This window comes from Triplophysa dalaica, chromosome 3, assembly GCF_015846415.1.
Source record: "Triplophysa dalaica isolate WHDGS20190420 chromosome 3, ASM1584641v1, whole genome shotgun sequence".
Classification (NCBI taxonomy): Eukaryota; Metazoa; Chordata; class Actinopteri; order Cypriniformes; family Nemacheilidae; genus Triplophysa; species Triplophysa dalaica.
In genome coordinates this window covers 15,516,405-15,533,676 of record NC_079544.1, presented here as the reverse complement: position 1 = coordinate 15,533,676, position 17,272 = coordinate 15,516,405, and the positions used below count along the sequence as shown (strand labels likewise).

Below are 17,272 nucleotides of genomic sequence, written 5' to 3'. Positions count from 1 at the left end.
TCCAATTTATAAATAAACGATTTACGAGTAATATGTGTGAAATGTTAAGACTTCATCAATATATTTTAAATAATATAAACAAAACACACATCCAGCAGATCATTTTTTCAAGCTCCGTGAACGCAAGCCCAGCATAAGCAAAGCCGGAGTTTGGAGCTGGTTTCGCAAGGCATTGTGGATCTTGTAGGCAGACAGCAGAGTCCTTCTATTATCTAGAGTGGAATCGAAACTACATCCCCCAAACTACTTGTGTAAGCTGTTAATACCCAGGACGCGTTGTGTAGTATATTTATTTTATTTAAATGGACAAAACGCAGGTGGTAAGTTCTTTAGCGGTGTTTTATGTCGTGTGAAGCTTTTTGTTTAGTTGTTAAGTTCAAAATATCCTACAATTGCATATCGATACTAGTCCAGCTTTTATCATTTTGGACCGCTTTTACTCTTAATTTAAATTTTTGATAATATGACAATTAACCAAATTTGTTGCAACATCAAGTGAAAATCAGTTATGAACTAATAATTCCCGCATGATGTCATTGTTACTGATGTATCTATCGTTTTAGTTATTAAATGCATTTTCTTAAATCCAAAGCCAATGGATGATCCCAAATCTGTCCAAAGGATGTTTGAAGCTGCGGTCAAAGTGATGAGGAGTTTACCTGAAGATGGTAGTAGGCTACCTCCTGCATTATCTGTTTTTCTTAAATAAATATTCTTCACTTTACATACAAGTTTGTTACATTTTCCTTTACAAGAAAAAATGGAAATAATTTAATCTTGTGTCCTATTGCATTGCTTATCATTTTAATAATTTATTTTATAATTTCACACAGGTGCCTATGAACTCTCAGATGACATGCTTGCTATCTTCTACTGTTACTACAAACAAGCCACTGTGGGCCCATGCAATACCTTAAAACCAAATTCCTGGGATCCTATTGGTAAAGATAAATGGTAAATATTAAACTCCTGCTTTTGGATGTTTGTTTATTTCAGAGTTTTGTTTCAATATTATATTCAACAGCTATGTTGATATGTTATTATTAGTAAATATCTACTGAATACCTTTGCAGGGAGGCTTGGAAAGCCTTAGGAAACATTTCAAAATATCAAGCCATGAGGGAATATGTTCAAGAAATACAGCTGGTATAGTTTTTTGTAGAATGCTCAGATATAAAATATATATATATATATATATATACTGGAACAATTTACACATCACATGTTTTATCACAGATAATTGAAACCCTCCCGGTCACAGACAGGATGGCAGAATTAATGGATGCTCTTGACCCATTTTATGAGATAGTGGAGGATGAAGATGAAGCTGCATGCAGTAAACCAGCACAGTTATCCACAGGTATTTTCTTTAAATAGACTCTATGCATTTTTCTTTCTCCCATTAATTCAGATGATTGCATGGCAAATGTATTCGGGGAAGGCACTTCTCTATTCCAGCATGACAATGCCCTTGCCCACAAAACATGGTCCACACTGCATTAAACTCTGCATTGGATGAATTGAAATGCTGACTGTAAGCCAGCTCTGATTACCCAACATAACTGACTGACTACACCGATGCTCTTTTGTGTGAATAAGAGGAAATCCCTGCATCTGTTTTCCAACATCATAGGCCTTATCATGCAGGAATAACATAGGACCAAATGTTATACTTTGATGAATGATTGAACAGGAGGTACTAATGGTGATAAAGAAGGTGATGCTGATTTAAAAGGCGAAGAGGATGAAAGTGATAGTTCTGTTGTGAATATAGAAGATGACGCTGATTTGATGGAGGTGAATAAAGGTACAAAACAACCTACATATGCCCTGAAAATAACAACAATCTTGTACTGTGCCAAAATAGAGTTAAATAGTTGATACAAAAAGTAATCTCCTCGCCTAAATGATGAATTGCTAATTTAAAAATACATGAGGCTTTGTGTTCAAGTTCTGTTGTGTTCTATTTTATTTATTTTCTACAGATTTAAACATTTTGGCAGCAAGGGAGGGTGGATTACTTGTGTTTAATGGCAGTGAGGAGAGCAGCGTATCGTCCTCTACCAATGAAACACACAGTTCTTTAAATACTGAGGTGCAAGAAGATGAACTGGTGTACTGCAGAGAGCCTCCAAACTCCGGCTCATCTGACTACTACCCAAGAGGTAATGGTACCCAAAGATAAATTGCCTTTTAATAAATCATGTTTCTGGATTATTTTCATGTACTAGTCCGAAGCTGAAGATGATACTTATTCAATAATACAGTGTAAAACTTTGCTGTAGTTTTGCTGCAGGATTGCCAGTGAATTTAATTTACAATTAGTTTTAAACATAAACTTTCCTAGTTCTTATATTTTCTTTCATAAAACAAGACTAAGTATCTTCACTTTTCTTGTTACGTTCATGTATTGTGGTTTAAGAAGTTTTTAATAGAATACAAGACAAAAATGCTTAAGAGGAAAATCATTTTTTGCAATGTTGTTGTTTTAATGCAGTAAAGAGACCAGTCTCTTCTTGCTCATTTTGATGTGTTTTAATTTTGATCAAAAGTAAAATTGAAAACAGTACTAATAGGAAAGTATTATAAAGTAGTAATTCAATCTACTGTCAGTTACTGGCAAACCTGCTGCAAAACTACAGCAAAGTTTTACAGTGTAGCTACATTTAGATTAATTTATTTTTGTGGCTCCAAGGTAACAAATGGCTAATGTTATCTATAAAAAGAAAATTCTATTATTGCTTAACCATGGGGCAGATTGCACAAAAAACACAAAGATACTTCATATAACTTGCTTAACAAGGATAAGAAAACAATCAAATATAATGTGAGCTTTGCTAGATGAGCCCAAGAATGATGATGTTTTATGACATAATGTTCAATACAGATGTGACATCATTCTGACTAAATTCAAATCTCACACAGATGAATCAGATGATGACCTGTACAGCGACTCAATCGAACAGCCAGAAACAACCCAAAAGGTACTGTCTTTACTAATTTATAAAGTCTTGATTATTTTCAATGCTGCCAAGGGCGACTTAAATAGATTAAAAAAAACTTAAGCCTTTAAAACATTAAAGGGGAAAAAAACACATTATAGTGATTTATGAGCTTGCGGAAATACATAGAATCCATTTTTCTATTAGGTCCTTTGGAGCTGATACTTCATATATCACCAAAACTCTAAAACTGTTGAATTGTTCTTTGCAAAACATGACTTGAAATCCTTGACCAGAACATGAATTATTCAAAGTTATGAGACATTTGTTTCAGTCTCATTGATAGGAAGTCCAAAGATACAATTGTGACAATTCCCAGAGAGATAAAGAAGGAGAAATAAAGAATGAAATGTATTTGGTTGTCATGTCAAAGCAATATAAATGGGAGTATATGATGCTCTTCCCAGGGTTCAGGAGTTCCCAGGGTCCGTTTGGCAGATGTAAGTGCGGTCGGGGCCAACATTAAGCAGCGACAAGGGGGAAACAGAGAAGCTCAGTGTGGGAATCAGGATGGAAAACCACAGGGAGTTACACCCCCCGTCCCCCACCCACCAGCACTTGGAACAGTCCAAACTGATAGAATGTCACAGAGCAGAGGAAGAGGTGGGGCTTGAATCAATGTTTTTGAAACATCTGAATGTAATGACGTCAACAGGCAAGATGTGATGGCTAAATTTCCAACAGCATTTAAAGCAAATGCATACAATAATATACCAGAAATCTTTCTTTTAAAAACAGTCATTGGTGCCTCAAACAAACTCAGTGGATTCAATCATGAAAGTATCATGATTATGCTGTATTGTGTTTCATTATTACTATGCTGGCAATTGTAATTTTCTTCTGAGAACACTCTTATCATTCTTGTTATGCTTCTATATCTGTTTTGGAAACAATAAGTAATTAGATGACTTAGGTTTTATGTACTCTCAGGCTGTCGGTTAGTGGAAACTAACTTGACAGAGCACAGTTGCCAAGGAGATGGTGAGATGAAAGGCAGGAAGGAGAAGCAGGCATTTAACATGCAGATCGCCATGACACTGTCACAGTTACAGAACAATATGCAGAATGTGCTGCAAAGACTGACCACACTGGAAATTCTGACAGCCTCACAAGTAAAACCAGCATGTAAACATTAGACACCCGCCTTTATCTTGCATTAATTTCATCTTTCATTTATTTGTTTATGCTTTGTTTTAGATTGAAAGTATTCCCCTAGAAAGTTGCCGCACAAACTCACCAAATACGGTCTGTTTACATAAAGTTAAATAATGGACTTTCATTGAATTATTAGCAGACTGTCGTAGATCTACTGTATATATACATTTAAACTTACTTTTTCATCTGTTTTTTAGAGATTACCATGGTGGCCATTAGACTTGTCCCCTATCAGTGTAGTGCTTGCTGTTATGTGGCCTTTTGCTGTGCACTGGCTTGTGCAGGTTTATTTACTGAAGAGGAAGAGGTAAGCATTTGGACATGACATACTGACATTGAACTGTTAAGTTATGTTAAGTAAAATACTATCTGAGGTGGATCTTTGTTATTTTAGATGGTTAAAGAACAATCCAGTGAAGTGAAGATCCAGGGACGGTCTGATGGGTTCCTAAAAGATTTCAAGTCGTCTAATAGATCTAATGTATACAAGCTTTAGGTCATAAACAAATATATTGAATCACAACACTTTTGTGTTTTATATAGTTTACTTTCCTGCATTGAGTGCAGATAGTTCAGTCTGGCAACTTAGTCTGCCTATTAAAGATCCTTGTGAAACACATGATGGCATTCTTACATTTGCTTCTAAACGATTACATTTTGAAGAACAATGGAGGAACCCATATAACTTGTAGAAGGACGCAGATTTTCTTTTGCAAATAAGGATTTCGAAGAAGTTGAAAATGTACTAAACCATACAAAGAGAAAAATTATGCAAGAAGGAGGTGAAATATATCTTATTTGATATAAATATTATGCAGAGTTTTATTTGTGGACCATTGTATGTATAATTCAAGTATTATAATCATATTTATAAGCACAAGTCTTATTAAAAATGTACAATAATTACTGTCAGTGTTATCTAAATTAGCAATGTTTTAGTAATTTCTTATTTGTGACCCTGGATCACAAAACCAGTCATAAGTAGTACGGGAACATTTTTAGTAAAAGCCAACATTACATTGTATGGGTCAAAATTATACATTTTTCTTTATGCCAAAAATCATCAGGATATTAAGTAAAGATCATGTTCCATGAAGATATTTTGTTAATTACCTAAATATATAAAATTTCCTAAATATATAAACTATGCTTATTATACGCTATTAAAACGTTATTTTTGTGAGTGGATGGCTTGCGACAGCGCCTCTGATGGAGAAATTTTAAGGCGATTTTCTCAATGTTTAGATTTTTTTGCAGCGTTAGATTCCAGAGTAATAAACGTCTGTATCTCCGCCATATATTGTCCTATCCCTAACAACTCATACATCAATAAAAAGCGTAATTATTCAGCTTTCAGATGATTTAAAAATCACAATTTCGAAAAATGTACCCATAAGACTAGTTTTGTTATTAATACATTTGTATTATTCATAGCCTATGTAATATGAATGTTGTCCACATGTCCCTATAATCATCTGACCTCTGAAGCCTATAAGGACCTTCTATAAAGAAAAATCTGTCATGCTTTACTCACTCTCGTGAAAAATAACTAAGCCCTATAAACTCAATAACATTTTAAAGATTTAAGATCTTTTTAGATTTAAAAACAGCTTTTTTGTCTTTTACAGGAAAGTCCTACAGAGTTAAAATTGTGTGAGGGTTTGCAGATGACAGGTTTTTTTTTTTTCAGTGAACTGATTATGTTATTAATACTACTTATTTCACCAAACAGTTATTGCGACGTAAATAAGTGAATTCTTTCAAACAAGCAATTCCTGCTCAAGCAATTCAAGTGCTTCATATATGGATCCATTGAAAAACGGTGTCGTTTCTACCCGAACGCATTTAAGTGAAGGACTACAACAACCGGCTGCACTGGTGTTTTATCAGTTTGGCTAAATTAATATCATCTAAAATACGTCTGTCTATGAGGTCTTACATACAAAACAACGACTGTTAAGCCACTGACTTACAAAGCATGCGAGTTTTTAAAGATATTACATTGAAGGCTTGGTTCATGAATATTAAGGTTGCGTGACGTTCTCGGGAAAGGAAATGATGCTACGCCACTACGTTACCATTAGACGTCACCAGGACGTAATTAATATTCATGAGATCATGCCTTTCTCGTAGTAAGATTCGTTGTTGAGAAGCGCAGATGGTTTGTCGAATCGTTCACGTGCACGTGTAAGGTCTACACATATATGTTTAGTAAAATGTATTAATTAAATATGTGCTTGGTGGGAAACAGCAGCCTAAAAGTTAAAAATTATAATGGATGAAGCACATCAAGCAGATATTCCGAACTGGATCCAGCAGCACAGCGTGGTAAGAGCGAGACACATTTGTTTAATACTTTATACATTTGGACCAAATAGCTTTTAATTTAATTTTCCTTTTAGTACCAAGATCTTATGCGTCTAGATGTGGGTGACAGTGCTCAAGTGTATGCTGCCTTCCTGGTCTACATGGATCTGACAGAAGGTGACAAAAGCAAATATCACCAAATTGTAGTTATATTGCAACAAGAAAATACATGTGCATTACGTAACAGAAAGACTTTGGTCTTGTATTTATTCTCCTGAAGTTCGTGGCTGGTCAGGGGTGTTTGGTGTTTCCTGTCCGGAGTTACAGGCGGTTCTGCTGGAGGGTCGAGAGAAAGAGGGAGACACAGTACAGATGATCTACCCACTCCCTTCACATAGATCCATCAAGCACAAAGTGTAAGAAACAGTCAAAACCATTAAAGAATACTTGTATTACCAAGTAGTTGAATATGTCATAATTCTTGAAAGTTGCTTTAAGCCATTTCTGTTACCATTTACAAAATTTATGGCTGTCACGTGTAAGTTATATGCAGGTCATCATATAGGACGGTGGTATAGACATTGTATGGATGCTATTCAAAGTGGATGTTATCAATAAGATATTACTTTAAAAGCGTTTGTTATAAAATGTTTACACTACAAATCCTTCCATCTTTTAGGTTACGCTGTGTTTTAGACAGAGGTTCCCCAATGCTCTTGTGTGTAGTGGCGTCTGACTCCAGTCTGGTGTACCAGAGGCTGTGTGATGGATTTCTGACCCCTGATCCTCCATTGGACATCCAAGACCAGGGTCGCCGACAGCATCGTAAACGGAGGTTACAAACATGAGAAACCCAGATCCAGCATAAATAAACGCATCCAAAAGTGATCATTACGATGAGGACTGATGCAGGATAGTTTAGAAGAAACTGAGGTTGAACACGAGAGACTGAATTTGTATATTTTTGCGATCATCCTAATATATCTTGCTATTGTATACCGCAATAGAGATTTACAGTATTAAAGACAATACAATTGAGCTACTCCTCTTTACTCGGACAAATACTTGAAATGTCAGTTGTGTAAAATGACATGGTATAAAACCCAAAAACGTAAACAGTGCAGGGATAACAGACTAAACAATATACATTGGTAACTTATCTTAACATTAATGATACAGAGCTTAAATAAAGAAATAACATTGGTAAACAGGATGTCTTTGTTTACACTTTGATTTTTTTTTCATTCAGCTTCAAAAATTTTTGGCAATATTGTTTGGCCCAACTGCATAGAGAACTTGTATAACCAAACATGTGATATTGTTCACTTTAGTGTGAGAGTGAAGACAAAAAATGGCTTGTTGTTGCCTGTGCTTAAGGCTATGGTAAGTTTATCATTACTGCCATAACTGTAAAAAGAAATAGCGCTTCTTTGTAATAAAATGTATCTATGTAAAACTCTCAGAAGGCTGGTTTCAAAACTTGTATTGGTTTTTATATCAACTTATAAAAATGGAATGTAAGTGATGTAAATGCCAAGCTAATGCCTGATTTATGCAACAAAATGAGTATTAGAAACCTAAATGACATTATGATACTGTAACTAGGGTCACTAAACATTACTCCGCTAGATGCTTTGATCTATTCATCATTCAGCCACATTAATACTCACCCGGCATCCAAGACAGACTATGACAAAACTGTACTGCACTCGTCCAACAACAAATCTACTGATGATACAGCACCACTGTCCTGAGCTTTGTAACACATGACTCGATGGTCAAAAACACGTAACACTAAACATTTGTGGGTGAAAAATACTTTGCTCACACTGTAAAAAAAAACACTTGGAATGCTATAAATGGCCTTGTGTTTCTGTTCATAAGATTTCGCATCCTGTGTCTCAGCATCAAATTATTCCCTCAGCAAAGTCCCTTTTAGTGTTCATCTCCATCTCAGGCTCACCCATCTTCTCTGGACATCCCTTAGGGTGGGTACATGTGCTGTATTTTGCGTGTGAGATTCCAAAAGATGCCCATGTCAAAGGAAAGGCGAAATCCAGGATGTTATGTGCATGGTTCTCCGCCGTATGTAGTATACGAGTAGGTTTATGGGTTGAGTAAGGCAAGGGATTGAGGAACAGTCTGAAAATGTCTTTCCCATTCAAAACTTGTGCCAAATCCCAGCTTCCTTCAACAAGGCCTTCCATGCCCCCTAGCTTTCTAATACAATGCATCAAGACTGACCTGTAAGACATCTGGTAAAAGTGTGTAGTATGTAAACTGAGGGAATAAAAGGGTTGAATGTCACTATCAACCATGTTATTAACCCCATGCTTTTGCAGATAAGTAAACTTGGGTAAGAAGGCATGGAAAGGGGTCGTAAGGAACATTGGGGCAGTTCTGACTCATTGCTGGTGAGTCGAGGTCTCAGCATGCTATGTCATATCTTCATCCTCAGCGCAAAAGTCCCGTCCCTATGGAAACAGGAGTGAATAAAGTTGTTGCAAAACTGGATAAATAAGGCTGTTTTAAACTAAATGTGAGTGACACTTTGCACAGCAATTCACATACCTTTTCAATCTTCTCATCCAGCATTCTAAAGAACTCCTGCTGGCTTTCTGAAGAGTGGATACTGATGAACAGTTAAGACCTGGTTAATATTGGTCTTCAACACAACGTCTCATTTTTTTTGGTACTCAAGAACCCCAAAACAGACTTACCTTATCTTATTAGTATCCCCAGTGGCATCCTTATGCCTGCCCTTGTGCAAAAATGTGCTCTTTTCCTAAACAAAAAGTAATGTAAAAAAGTAAACACTTAAGTAAATTGATATAACTATTAAAATATTAATATCACAAAGTGTGTATCATTCGTTACCAAGTTCTCTTGGTTCCGTGTGTTCATGCGCTCCTCTTCTCCGTGCATGTACTTCACCTTCTCAACTCCTTTCAGCTTGTATTCATCTACACCACACACAATAAAACATTTTATAACAGGTTGCTGGTTGGAGCTTCATGATATAAACTACCATCATTATAGACTATTAAGGGTCTGGGGGATTGTTCCTGTAAGTAGCCTACTGTAAATTACTTTAGTTAAGTGCCTTTAAAATGAAAACATAGTACTTACACTAACAAGACAATGTAACTTAATGTTGAGTCTGTCCTTATCATACCCATCGTATTGTATTTCAAAACAAGGTCGATTGAGGGTTGAAAATGTATATTTTTTTTTTTTTTAGATTTTGTAGAGTTTTTAAGCAAACGATCCTAAAATGCTCAAATTATCATAAAAAGAAAGTTGATTTACTATTATTATTTATAACAATATAACAAGATAAATAAAATATAATTTTCTATAAGTAAATTCAAACATTGCTTATTAATAACAAAATTGCAAAATACACTACATCTTTTGTGTACTAGTTCACAGTGATACTGCATAAAAAACAGGGCCAATAATAGTAGACGTGACAGCAGTAATACGAATTTCCTAAGATTTTAATAATTAAACATTTTTGAGTAAAATTCAAGAAGCGATTTAAAATTTAGAATGTATTCTTAATTTGTTTCAGAAATCAATCACAATCTAAACAAACGCTTTCATCAATATACTAAGGAAAAGAACGCAAAGCACTGCAGATAAACTGACCAGAGAACGCATCTCCATTGCTGTAGTTCTTACCCCGACCCTCTTCATCATTGGGAACTGATGACAACTGCTTGGCTGAGGTACAGCCCATCGCCTCACTCACTCTCCTCACCTTCCTGCATGGCACTCTCTACTGCACCTGATCACAAAACGCACAGCAGTCTAACAAATCATTGCAAAACTCCGGACAACATTAGCTATTAAATGAATTAATTTATGTCTAGCTTGGAGCTTCATCCAGCAGTACTGACGTACACTGAAGTTAAAACTCATATCTGGGTGTGTCACATTTGTGTACACATCTTGTGCCAAGCAACTGATATGAATTTGGGTTAAGGCGATGGAATAAACACTGTAAATGGTTTGATATAATGCTAGGGTTAGACAAGGTATCTGGTTAGGTTAAAATAGATATAGGCCTTAAATTGGCCAAAGATGAGATTCTATGTGCTTGGGTGTCTATGACTCTCTTTAAATCATACCCAAGAGACTGAGTTAGAGTAAAACTTTTGGTTAAAAGTTATGAGACAGTTTCAAAACAACAACATAAACAAACAAAATATATTAGACTATTTCTGAATTAAATGTATGTTTTGGAAACTAACATTAGATAAGTAAACTGGAACTATTCATTAATGAGTAGCATCTTACAAATACTACATGTGCTTTCTTGTGCATTGCACATTTGGCCAAATGTAGTGTAATTCTCTCTCTAAGCATACAAAATATATATATAATATGTGTACACATACTGCAGAATTATAATATAGCACTAACTTGAAAAGACAACCAACCATATTTACCTAAACTGACACTTTAATATTTTAAAATTCAGCCTTATGAGATTCATAATTCGAGAATTCCTAAAGTGTCCAAATACGATTTAGTCACACTGTATATTAGTATTTTTTTTAAATAACATTAAAATGCGACTTTGATCTATACTTGAAGACGTCAATTCTCGTGTATGAACATCATCCAATCAGAACACACATGCGTGTCCAGCTGGAGCCTCGCGCATAAAGGGCCCTTGTTTGGCATCAAAAGAGCTGCACACAGTGGCAGCCAATCCAATGAGGCTGAACTAATCGCTCTCAGAGGTGAGAACCGTTAGCTCACACATACAAAACACAGCTCTCGAAAATAGTGACAACTGTCCATATAACACAAAGATGTGCTGTGACCCTGAGTTAATAGTGCTATAGTTAGAGCACTAAACATTAGACAACGCCGACCTGTCTATAAATCAAGCAAATAATAAAACGTTTAAATGTCTTTCATATCTGACATCCCATCAAGTAAGCAATGTGGCCTTGTAACGAACGTATACAATAACAATCACTTCTTAGCATAACGTGAAATATCACTCGAAGACAAACCCCAGATTGAATGCAGGAACACGTACATTGCACATCATCTTTTTCACCAGAACGCTATGTTTCCAAAATCAAATCATAGTCAGACGCGAATCTGATCTGTTTTGTTGACCACAACATAGGTGACGACGACAATAGTCGCAACACAAAGGCACATTTTGCCCGATTTCTCGAATATTCGTCAATAAAACAAGATGCGAAGAAAGTAAAGAATCACTTTATACAGCTGATATTACCGTCAGTGCAGATGCAGAGGTTAATCGCGCTGTTCGTGATCAGCAGCAAGAAAATCGCTCAAGAAAGATCAGCTAACTCGCTGAACAGTCCGCAGACATGAGCAATCGATTCATCGAAATGATCGTCGTGGGCAGACGCACGCAATCTACCCAACACTGTCGATTGCCTTGATATTCCCCATTCAAAGCATGATTAAAAAGTACAAATTGACCGGCGGATTTTTGGGTTAGTCGGCACAACATTTATTTTGGGAGTTTTGTAAATGTTTAAATAGTAACGTTAGAGTTGTTAATTCTTTTCTGCTACACGCAAACATGTAACACATAACGAAGCAAACAACCAAAAGCCAATATGTTGAGTAGAATGAAATACACAAATGAGATACATGTAAATAACGAAAAGGTTTATGGTAACTTTTAAGAATCAATTGGAAATTTCACGTTTTCGTGGTCTTACATTTTGGTTAATTACAAACCTGTTTTTTCTGGGTCTTTCTCTGGTCTTCTTCCGGTGTTTATATTTCTTCTAATACTGGTGTAAGTTCCGGACATTAATAAGCAAAAAAGGAACGGTTGGTATGCGAATGTCGGAACGAATTTGAGGTAACACAACTTCTTCCGGCCAACTCATCAACGCTGTTGTCAGTGCAAATGTGTCACTTTATGTCAGTCAGTGAAATAATTGGTAGATAGCTTCATTTTAGAGTAGACAGAAGAGAAGAAATCAGTCAAAATGATGTTGCTGACGATGATCGTTCGAGTCGCCGACGGCTTGCCACTTGCTGCATCTATGCAAGAGGATGAGCAGGTAAGTTCTGTATGAATCGCAAGCAGTTCTCCATGCTTCAAATAATTATTCATAAAGTTTGAAGTACCAAAGATCAAGTCAGTCTGAGTCGCTGGATACTTTGTGTATTTGTTATTGTGAGTGTATAGTACTTTAATTTATGAAATACGAGTTACTAAAGTTATAATCCTACAGTCTGGACGAGATTTACAGAAGTATCAGAATCAAGCCAAGCAGCTTTGTCGAAAACTGAATGAACAGAGTCCTGCACGGTGTACTTTAGAAGCAGGTACCATGTGCTTTCAGTAAGTCCTAACACACACTCACATATACGTATAGTTTGTGGTTGACCTATATCTGGATGTCATCACACATCAAAATCTTTTTTTTCTAGCTATGCCATTGAGAAGGGAGTGTGTTACTTGGCCTTATGTGAAGCCGGATTCCCCAGGAAACTGGCATTTGCCTATCTGGAGGATCTTGAGGCAGAATTCAGTGAGCAGTATGGGAAAAAGGTCCCATCAGTGTCCAGGCCATACTCTTTAATTGAATTTGGTAAGAAACTTAAGAATGTGTCCTAGAAATGCACGGAGTTGTATACTTGAATATTTTAGTTTGGTGGTTAAAGATCTTGAGGGAAGACACCTGACAGCAGGTCATTCTAGTGGACTGTCTTGTAGGAAGTAGCAAAGTAAACAAAGTTTACTATGCATATTTATTACTAATTTACTATGGTAACTGGTTTACTAAAGTCTTTTTGGAGACAAGCAAAAATAAACATTTTAATTTATCCCCAGACACATACATACAGAAGACCAAAAAGTCTTACGTTGACAGCAGAGCCCGAAGAAATATGGGCAACATCAATACAGAGTTGCAGGATGTTCAAAGGATTATGGTTGCCAATATAGAGGAGGTTCTCCAGCGTGGAGAAGCTTTGTCTGGTAAGTGAACAATATTATCATTAACCTACTTAAAAGGGATACTTCACCCCAAAATGAAAATTCGCATCATCGTTTACTCACCTTAGAGTTATTCCAACTCTGTATACATTTCTTTTATTCTGATGAACACAGAAATAACACATTTATTTGACTGTCTGTCCAAAAAAAAATTATTGTTGTTAATTTTCTCCTTTTCTCGCTTTAAAATTCTTCCAGTACCACGGCCTTGTAAACTAACGGTACTGTTAAGCGTGTAGACAAGATTTATGTGCTCTCCTACTTATAAGTTGCTTTGGATAAAAGCATCTGCCAAATTAATAAATGTAAAGATATTTGGAATAATACCTATTACCAGACAGATTTCCCCCCCAATTGACGACTATAATAGGAAAAAATACAATGGTAGTCAAAAGTGCCCAAGAACTGTTTACTGTCCTACATTCTTCAAATGTCTTTTGTGTTCATCTGAACAAAGAAATTTTCCTTTTTGGGTGAGGAATCACTTTAATCTTTTGATTTGAACAGTTTTCCTATTACTATACGTTTTAAAGTTATTTCCTAATAGTTTCTGGTTTTGTTAAATGCCATTAAAGTTTGTGTTGTTTCTTTCTGCAGCTCTGGATTCCAAGGCTGCTAATCTGTCCAGTTTGTCTAAGAAGTACCGCAGCGATGCCAAATATCTCAACACAAGGTCCACCTATGCTAAACTGGCTGCTGGTGCTGTTATTCTCATCACACTCATTGTGTATGTACGCTTCTGGTGGCTGTGAATGTAAATGACAAATTCAAGCAGAAACTCTCAGGGCTTTAGTTCAGAAATGCTGGCAGATCCAACAGTTCATTATGGCCTTAAAGTGATGTTTGAGAGACTAAATATAGCCTCTGAATGAAGAATGTGATGTGTTCACAATGCTGATGTCTTTTCATTGTTTTATTGTAACTTAATTTATAACTGTAGGTGTAAGTTGTTGATGTACTTTTGGTTGATTTTTTTTCATAATGTACGTATTACTAAACTATGCAAGGTGTAAGTTGTGTTCTTTTGAATTCATACCAGGAGTTTGAAAAATGTGAAAAATATTGTTTATTTGTAAATTTTAAGGAGCACACATTAGTACATAATGACAAAAGCATTATAAAGGGTTATTGTTCTAGAAGATATACATGATGCAAAATAAAAAAACACTTCAATACACTTGTGCTTACAAATAAATGCATTGTGAAATTAACGTAATGAAAGCGGATCTTTATATGCCGACCATCAGATCTGTTAGAAGGAATTGGTCTATCTGGATTTAAGAAATTTATACCACAAGGTCAAAATCATCCCTCTGAAAAAAAGAGATTAGAAAAAAATATAATAGCAATTCACATACAGAATTAAAACACTGTTAAATCATCATCCACCCAAAACATGCTTTTAGAATAGTTTTCTCCCATCATTAACACATGTGTTAATGTGTAAAAAAAATGTCTTGAGAAATGAATACTGGCTGATAGTGTATAAACTTTACAGGATAAAATACATGAACATGCATACCTCCTCATTGTAGTTCATCACATGTTGTTTGATCTTGGAGGAATCCACCCACGTGACAAAGTCTTCCATACTCCTTTAATATTGCACAATAATATTGTTTTAGCTACAGTTCCAGTTTTTAAACAGTCATACTAACGTCAAAATTAAAGATTGTGGGTAATCAGATAAAGAAGCGTGTTGAGGGTTGCTTAAACTAACCTCGTTACAAGAAAAGCAGGATCAGTGACAAGCTCAGGGCCGACTCGAATATCTGAATATTTTAGTCAAGAAAATTTTACAAGACGCATGTTCAGCATAAACGGAGTTACTGGTTAATTCAAGCACACCAAGGTAAAACAAATAAAATGAATGCAAAGTTCACACTACATGATTTTATGCCCGATTTGCAAATTGTTGAGCACGCCAGGAAAACTCAGGTCAGCGCTCGCCTATCATTAAGTGTGAACTAGTAAACAACTCATCATAGAGGCTCCCTGACGCGTCACTGATGCCTCGCAGACACCGGACAAATATCTAGCATGATAAACATCTGGTGCTGTCGTCCGACTCAACATCATGTGATGTCAAGTGATGAAACGAGCCACAGCCAATGACAGCTTTTGAGGTCAGGGTTGAGGCCACCGGAACTGCCCCGTATGCTGATCCATTCTTTCACCCATATCCTTTGTCTTTTATTTTTCTAGTTTTTTCAGAGCAGATCATCAAGCAAACAGCTTGAAGCGAACGTTTTTTTCCGACGTCTATCTTATATAAAAAATTCCAACGTCGCACATATTTGGTGTCATTTTCCGTTCCACTTCTCCCGTTTTTTCGTGACAAAACGTGGTTTGGGGACCGAATTGAGTCGTTGGGTCACAGAATTGTTCACAGCTCGTGCAGTGTGTCACCTCCTGTTGCAGATCATTTAAGTAGTGTGAACGCATTTACAACTTAGACTCCAGACTTCACAGAGAGCAAGTCTGAACAGCTCAGCGATCGGCCGACCTTTTAAGTTGTGTATTGTGAACTTGGCTTTAGTTGTCCGTGTCTATTTCTTATTCAAATAACACAATAACTAGTGTTATTTTTATAGTTTTTTTTGTGCAAGTTAAGCACAGCACAATGCAATATACGCAACTCTTTGAATTTGAAAACAATTTATGGTTCAGTTTCGTAAATGTATGATTGAAGGATACGCCCCTGCTCGATAAAGGTTATAGCTGTTTTAAGATTCTGGGCCATGCGCAGTTTCAGCATTATTGTGGGAAGCCGTCTCCTAATGAAAGAATAACAAAACAAACCATTAAAAAACTTTTTTTTTAAAGAGCGTTTTAAAACAATTTCTCACAAACAGACTCTGCTTAAACTCTCAATAAACTGATATTACTCATCGTTTTCCCCATTTGTGTAGTTCTATTGTACATTACAGGTATGTTAGCTGCATGTCTTACCTGCAGAATGTTGATGCACTGACTTCACTTGCAAGTGAAAGATTCTGTTTGGTAGGTATTAAGCCAACACTGTAACTGCAAAACTTAAAACATTAATAACAATCTTCAGACAAGGCTGCCCCAAAAATGCCCAATAAACTGCACACATACAGTTTTTCCAAGAGACGAGCTGTGCTTTGACCTCTGAAACCATCTTTTTCATCCAGGTCCCGTATTTTCTGTGCCAGCTCTCTGATGTTTCGACTAAGTTTGTTGTACCTAAGGAGAAAAATATGATATTTTAGATAAACATCACAACATCTTGATTTGAAACATTAGGTTCAACCGACTAAATGTCAAATTGTTTCCATGGACTCGAACCATGACAAATGTGAGCAACACAAAGACACACGTGCTTCTCAAATAAAAGGCACTAATTTGACTTTAACAATGTTTAGATTTTGAAACTTTATATTTATATAAACAATGATTTTCTTTACTCACTTGGTGTAATCCTCCCTCTTCTCAATATGGTATTTTCTCAAAATTTTCACCTCGTGCAGATTGTTGTCAACCTCCCAGCTTATAAAATCGACTTTCTTCAAGAGCTTCTGCTCGTGAAATTTCAATTTTCGAACCATCTTGCAAAAAAATAAGCCCTTTATTTACATCTAAGCGTGACTGAGAGCTACCACGCTCACGTTCAACATAACCGGAAACACGTTTACATTCGTAGTGTTTGAGGAGAGGGTAACACGGGTGTGCATCTTATGGCTGCCACATAGTGGCGAGGCGAAGAAACTACGCTCACGTCTGTCCGTCGCTTTCCATAACGCAAACAAATGCAATTTTCAACGCCAAGGTC

At 36.2% G+C, this 17,272-nt stretch overlaps 5 protein-coding genes across 10 annotated transcripts; 3 read left to right on the top strand and 2 right to left on the bottom strand.

The window, feature by feature from the left end:
- Positions 1–234: 234 nt before the first annotated feature.
- acbd5b (acyl-CoA binding domain containing 5b) lies at positions 235–5,063 on the top strand. Of its 3 annotated transcripts, XM_056742292.1 has the most exons (13): positions 237–320; positions 593–668; positions 834–954; positions 1,074–1,146; positions 1,237–1,360; positions 1,694–1,807; positions 1,986–2,165; positions 2,926–2,984; positions 3,410–3,605; positions 3,933–4,114; positions 4,200–4,247; positions 4,355–4,464; positions 4,552–5,063. In XM_056742292.1, exons 1-13 carry the CDS (start codon positions 303–305, stop codon positions 4,577–4,579), a joined length of 1,329 nt encoding a protein of 442 aa, XP_056598270.1. In that variant the 5' UTR covers positions 237–302; the 3' UTR covers positions 4,580–5,063. The 3 variants fall into 3 exon arrangements, with proteins under 3 accessions (XP_056598272.1, XP_056598270.1, XP_056598271.1); XM_056742293.1 differs by lacking the exon at positions 1,694–1,807; XM_056742294.1 differs by lacking the exons at positions 3,933–4,114; positions 4,200–4,247 and having other exon boundaries at positions 235–320.
- Positions 5,064–5,844: 781 nt separating this feature from the next.
- Positions 5,845–7,502, top strand: tsen15 (TSEN15 tRNA splicing endonuclease subunit). Its single transcript, XM_056742299.1, has 4 exons — positions 5,845–6,485; positions 6,560–6,641; positions 6,745–6,880; positions 7,144–7,502. Exons 1-4 carry the CDS (start codon positions 6,432–6,434, stop codon positions 7,310–7,312), a joined length of 441 nt encoding a protein of 146 aa, XP_056598277.1. The 5' UTR covers positions 5,845–6,431; the 3' UTR covers positions 7,313–7,502.
- zgc:55943 (uncharacterized protein LOC406337 homolog) lies at positions 7,499–12,308 on the bottom strand. 4 transcript variants are annotated; one of them, XM_056742301.1, is made up of 6 exons: positions 12,204–12,308; positions 10,116–10,254; positions 9,342–9,427; positions 9,185–9,249; positions 9,036–9,096; positions 7,499–8,938 (listed from the first exon to the last, which is right to left on the bottom strand). In XM_056742301.1, the coding sequence occupies exons 2-6, from the start codon at positions 10,204–10,206 to the stop codon at positions 8,900–8,902; spliced, it is 342 nt and encodes a 113-aa protein (XP_056598279.1). In that variant the 5' UTR covers positions 10,207–10,254; positions 12,204–12,308; the 3' UTR covers positions 7,499–8,899. The 4 variants fall into 4 exon arrangements, with proteins under 4 accessions (XP_056598279.1, XP_056598281.1, XP_056598280.1 ...); XM_056742303.1 differs by having other exon boundaries at positions 10,149–10,254; XM_056742302.1 differs by lacking the exon at positions 12,204–12,308 and adding an exon at positions 11,728–12,172 and having other exon boundaries at positions 10,149–10,254.
- Positions 12,309–12,320: 12 nt separating this feature from the next.
- Positions 12,321–14,653, top strand: sec22ba (SEC22 homolog B, vesicle trafficking protein a). Its single transcript, XM_056742296.1, has 5 exons — positions 12,321–12,535; positions 12,710–12,819; positions 12,909–13,069; positions 13,312–13,458; positions 14,074–14,653. The coding sequence occupies exons 1-5, from the start codon at positions 12,461–12,463 to the stop codon at positions 14,226–14,228; spliced, it is 648 nt and encodes a 215-aa protein (XP_056598274.1). The 5' UTR covers positions 12,321–12,460; the 3' UTR covers positions 14,229–14,653.
- Positions 14,528–17,147, bottom strand: imp3 (IMP U3 small nucleolar ribonucleoprotein 3). Its single transcript, XM_056742297.1, has 7 exons — positions 16,912–17,147; positions 16,579–16,686; positions 16,429–16,503; positions 16,174–16,253; positions 15,197–15,248; positions 14,999–15,071; positions 14,528–14,789 (listed from the first exon to the last, which is right to left on the bottom strand). Exons 1-7 carry the CDS (start codon positions 17,046–17,048, stop codon positions 14,763–14,765), a joined length of 552 nt encoding a protein of 183 aa, XP_056598275.1. The 5' UTR covers positions 17,049–17,147; the 3' UTR covers positions 14,528–14,762.
- Positions 17,148–17,272: the final 125 nt, after the last annotated feature.

Excerpts from the sequence above, each read along its gene's own strand:
- acbd5b (XM_056742292.1), top strand. Across the intron at positions 955-1,073 it reads CCTATTGGTAAAGATAAATG|GGAGGCTTGGAAAGCCTTAG; the intron begins GTAAATATTAAA and ends ATACCTTTGCAG. Across the intron at positions 3,606-3,932 it reads GTCACAGAGCAGAGGAAGAG|GCTGTCGGTTAGTGGAAACT; the intron begins GTGGGGCTTGAA and ends ATGTACTCTCAG.
- tsen15 (XM_056742299.1), top strand. The coding sequence starts at position 6,432 with ATGGATGAAGCACATCAAGCAGATATTCCGAACTGGATCCAGCAGCAC. Across the intron at positions 6,486-6,559 it reads GGATCCAGCAGCACAGCGTG|TACCAAGATCTTATGCGTCT; the intron begins GTAAGAGCGAGA and ends TTTTCCTTTTAG. Across the intron at positions 6,642-6,744 it reads CTACATGGATCTGACAGAAG|TTCGTGGCTGGTCAGGGGTG; the intron begins GTGACAAAAGCA and ends ATTCTCCTGAAG.
- zgc:55943 (XM_056742301.1), bottom strand. The coding sequence starts at position 10,206 with ATGGGCTGTACCTCAGCCAAGCAGTTGTCATCAGTTCCCAATGATGAA. Across the intron at positions 9,250-9,341 it reads CACGGAACCAAGAGAACTTG|GAAAAGAGCACATTTTTGCA; the intron begins GTAACGAATGAT and ends CTTTTTGTTTAG. Across the intron at positions 8,939-9,035 it reads TGGATGAGAAGATTGAAAAG|GGACGGGACTTTTGCGCTGA; the intron begins GTATGTGAATTG and ends CTGTTTCCATAG.
- sec22ba (XM_056742296.1), top strand. The coding sequence starts at position 12,461 with ATGATGTTGCTGACGATGATCGTTCGAGTCGCCGACGGCTTGCCACTT. Across the intron at positions 12,820-12,908 it reads GCAGGTACCATGTGCTTTCA|CTATGCCATTGAGAAGGGAG; the intron begins GTAAGTCCTAAC and ends TTTTTTTTCTAG. Across the intron at positions 13,459-14,073 it reads GCGTGGAGAAGCTTTGTCTG|CTCTGGATTCCAAGGCTGCT; the intron begins GTAAGTGAACAA and ends TTCTTTCTGCAG.
- imp3 (XM_056742297.1), bottom strand. The coding sequence starts at position 17,048 with ATGGTTCGAAAATTGAAATTTCACGAGCAGAAGCTCTTGAAGAAAGTC. Across the intron at positions 16,504-16,578 it reads GCTCGTCTCTTGGAAAAACT|TTACAGTGTTGGCTTAATAC; the intron begins GTATGTGTGCAG and ends TAAGTTTTGCAG. Across the intron at positions 15,249-16,173 it reads AACCTTTATCGAGCAGGGGC|ATATTCGAGTCGGCCCTGAG; the intron begins GTATCCTTCAAT and ends TAAAATATTCAG.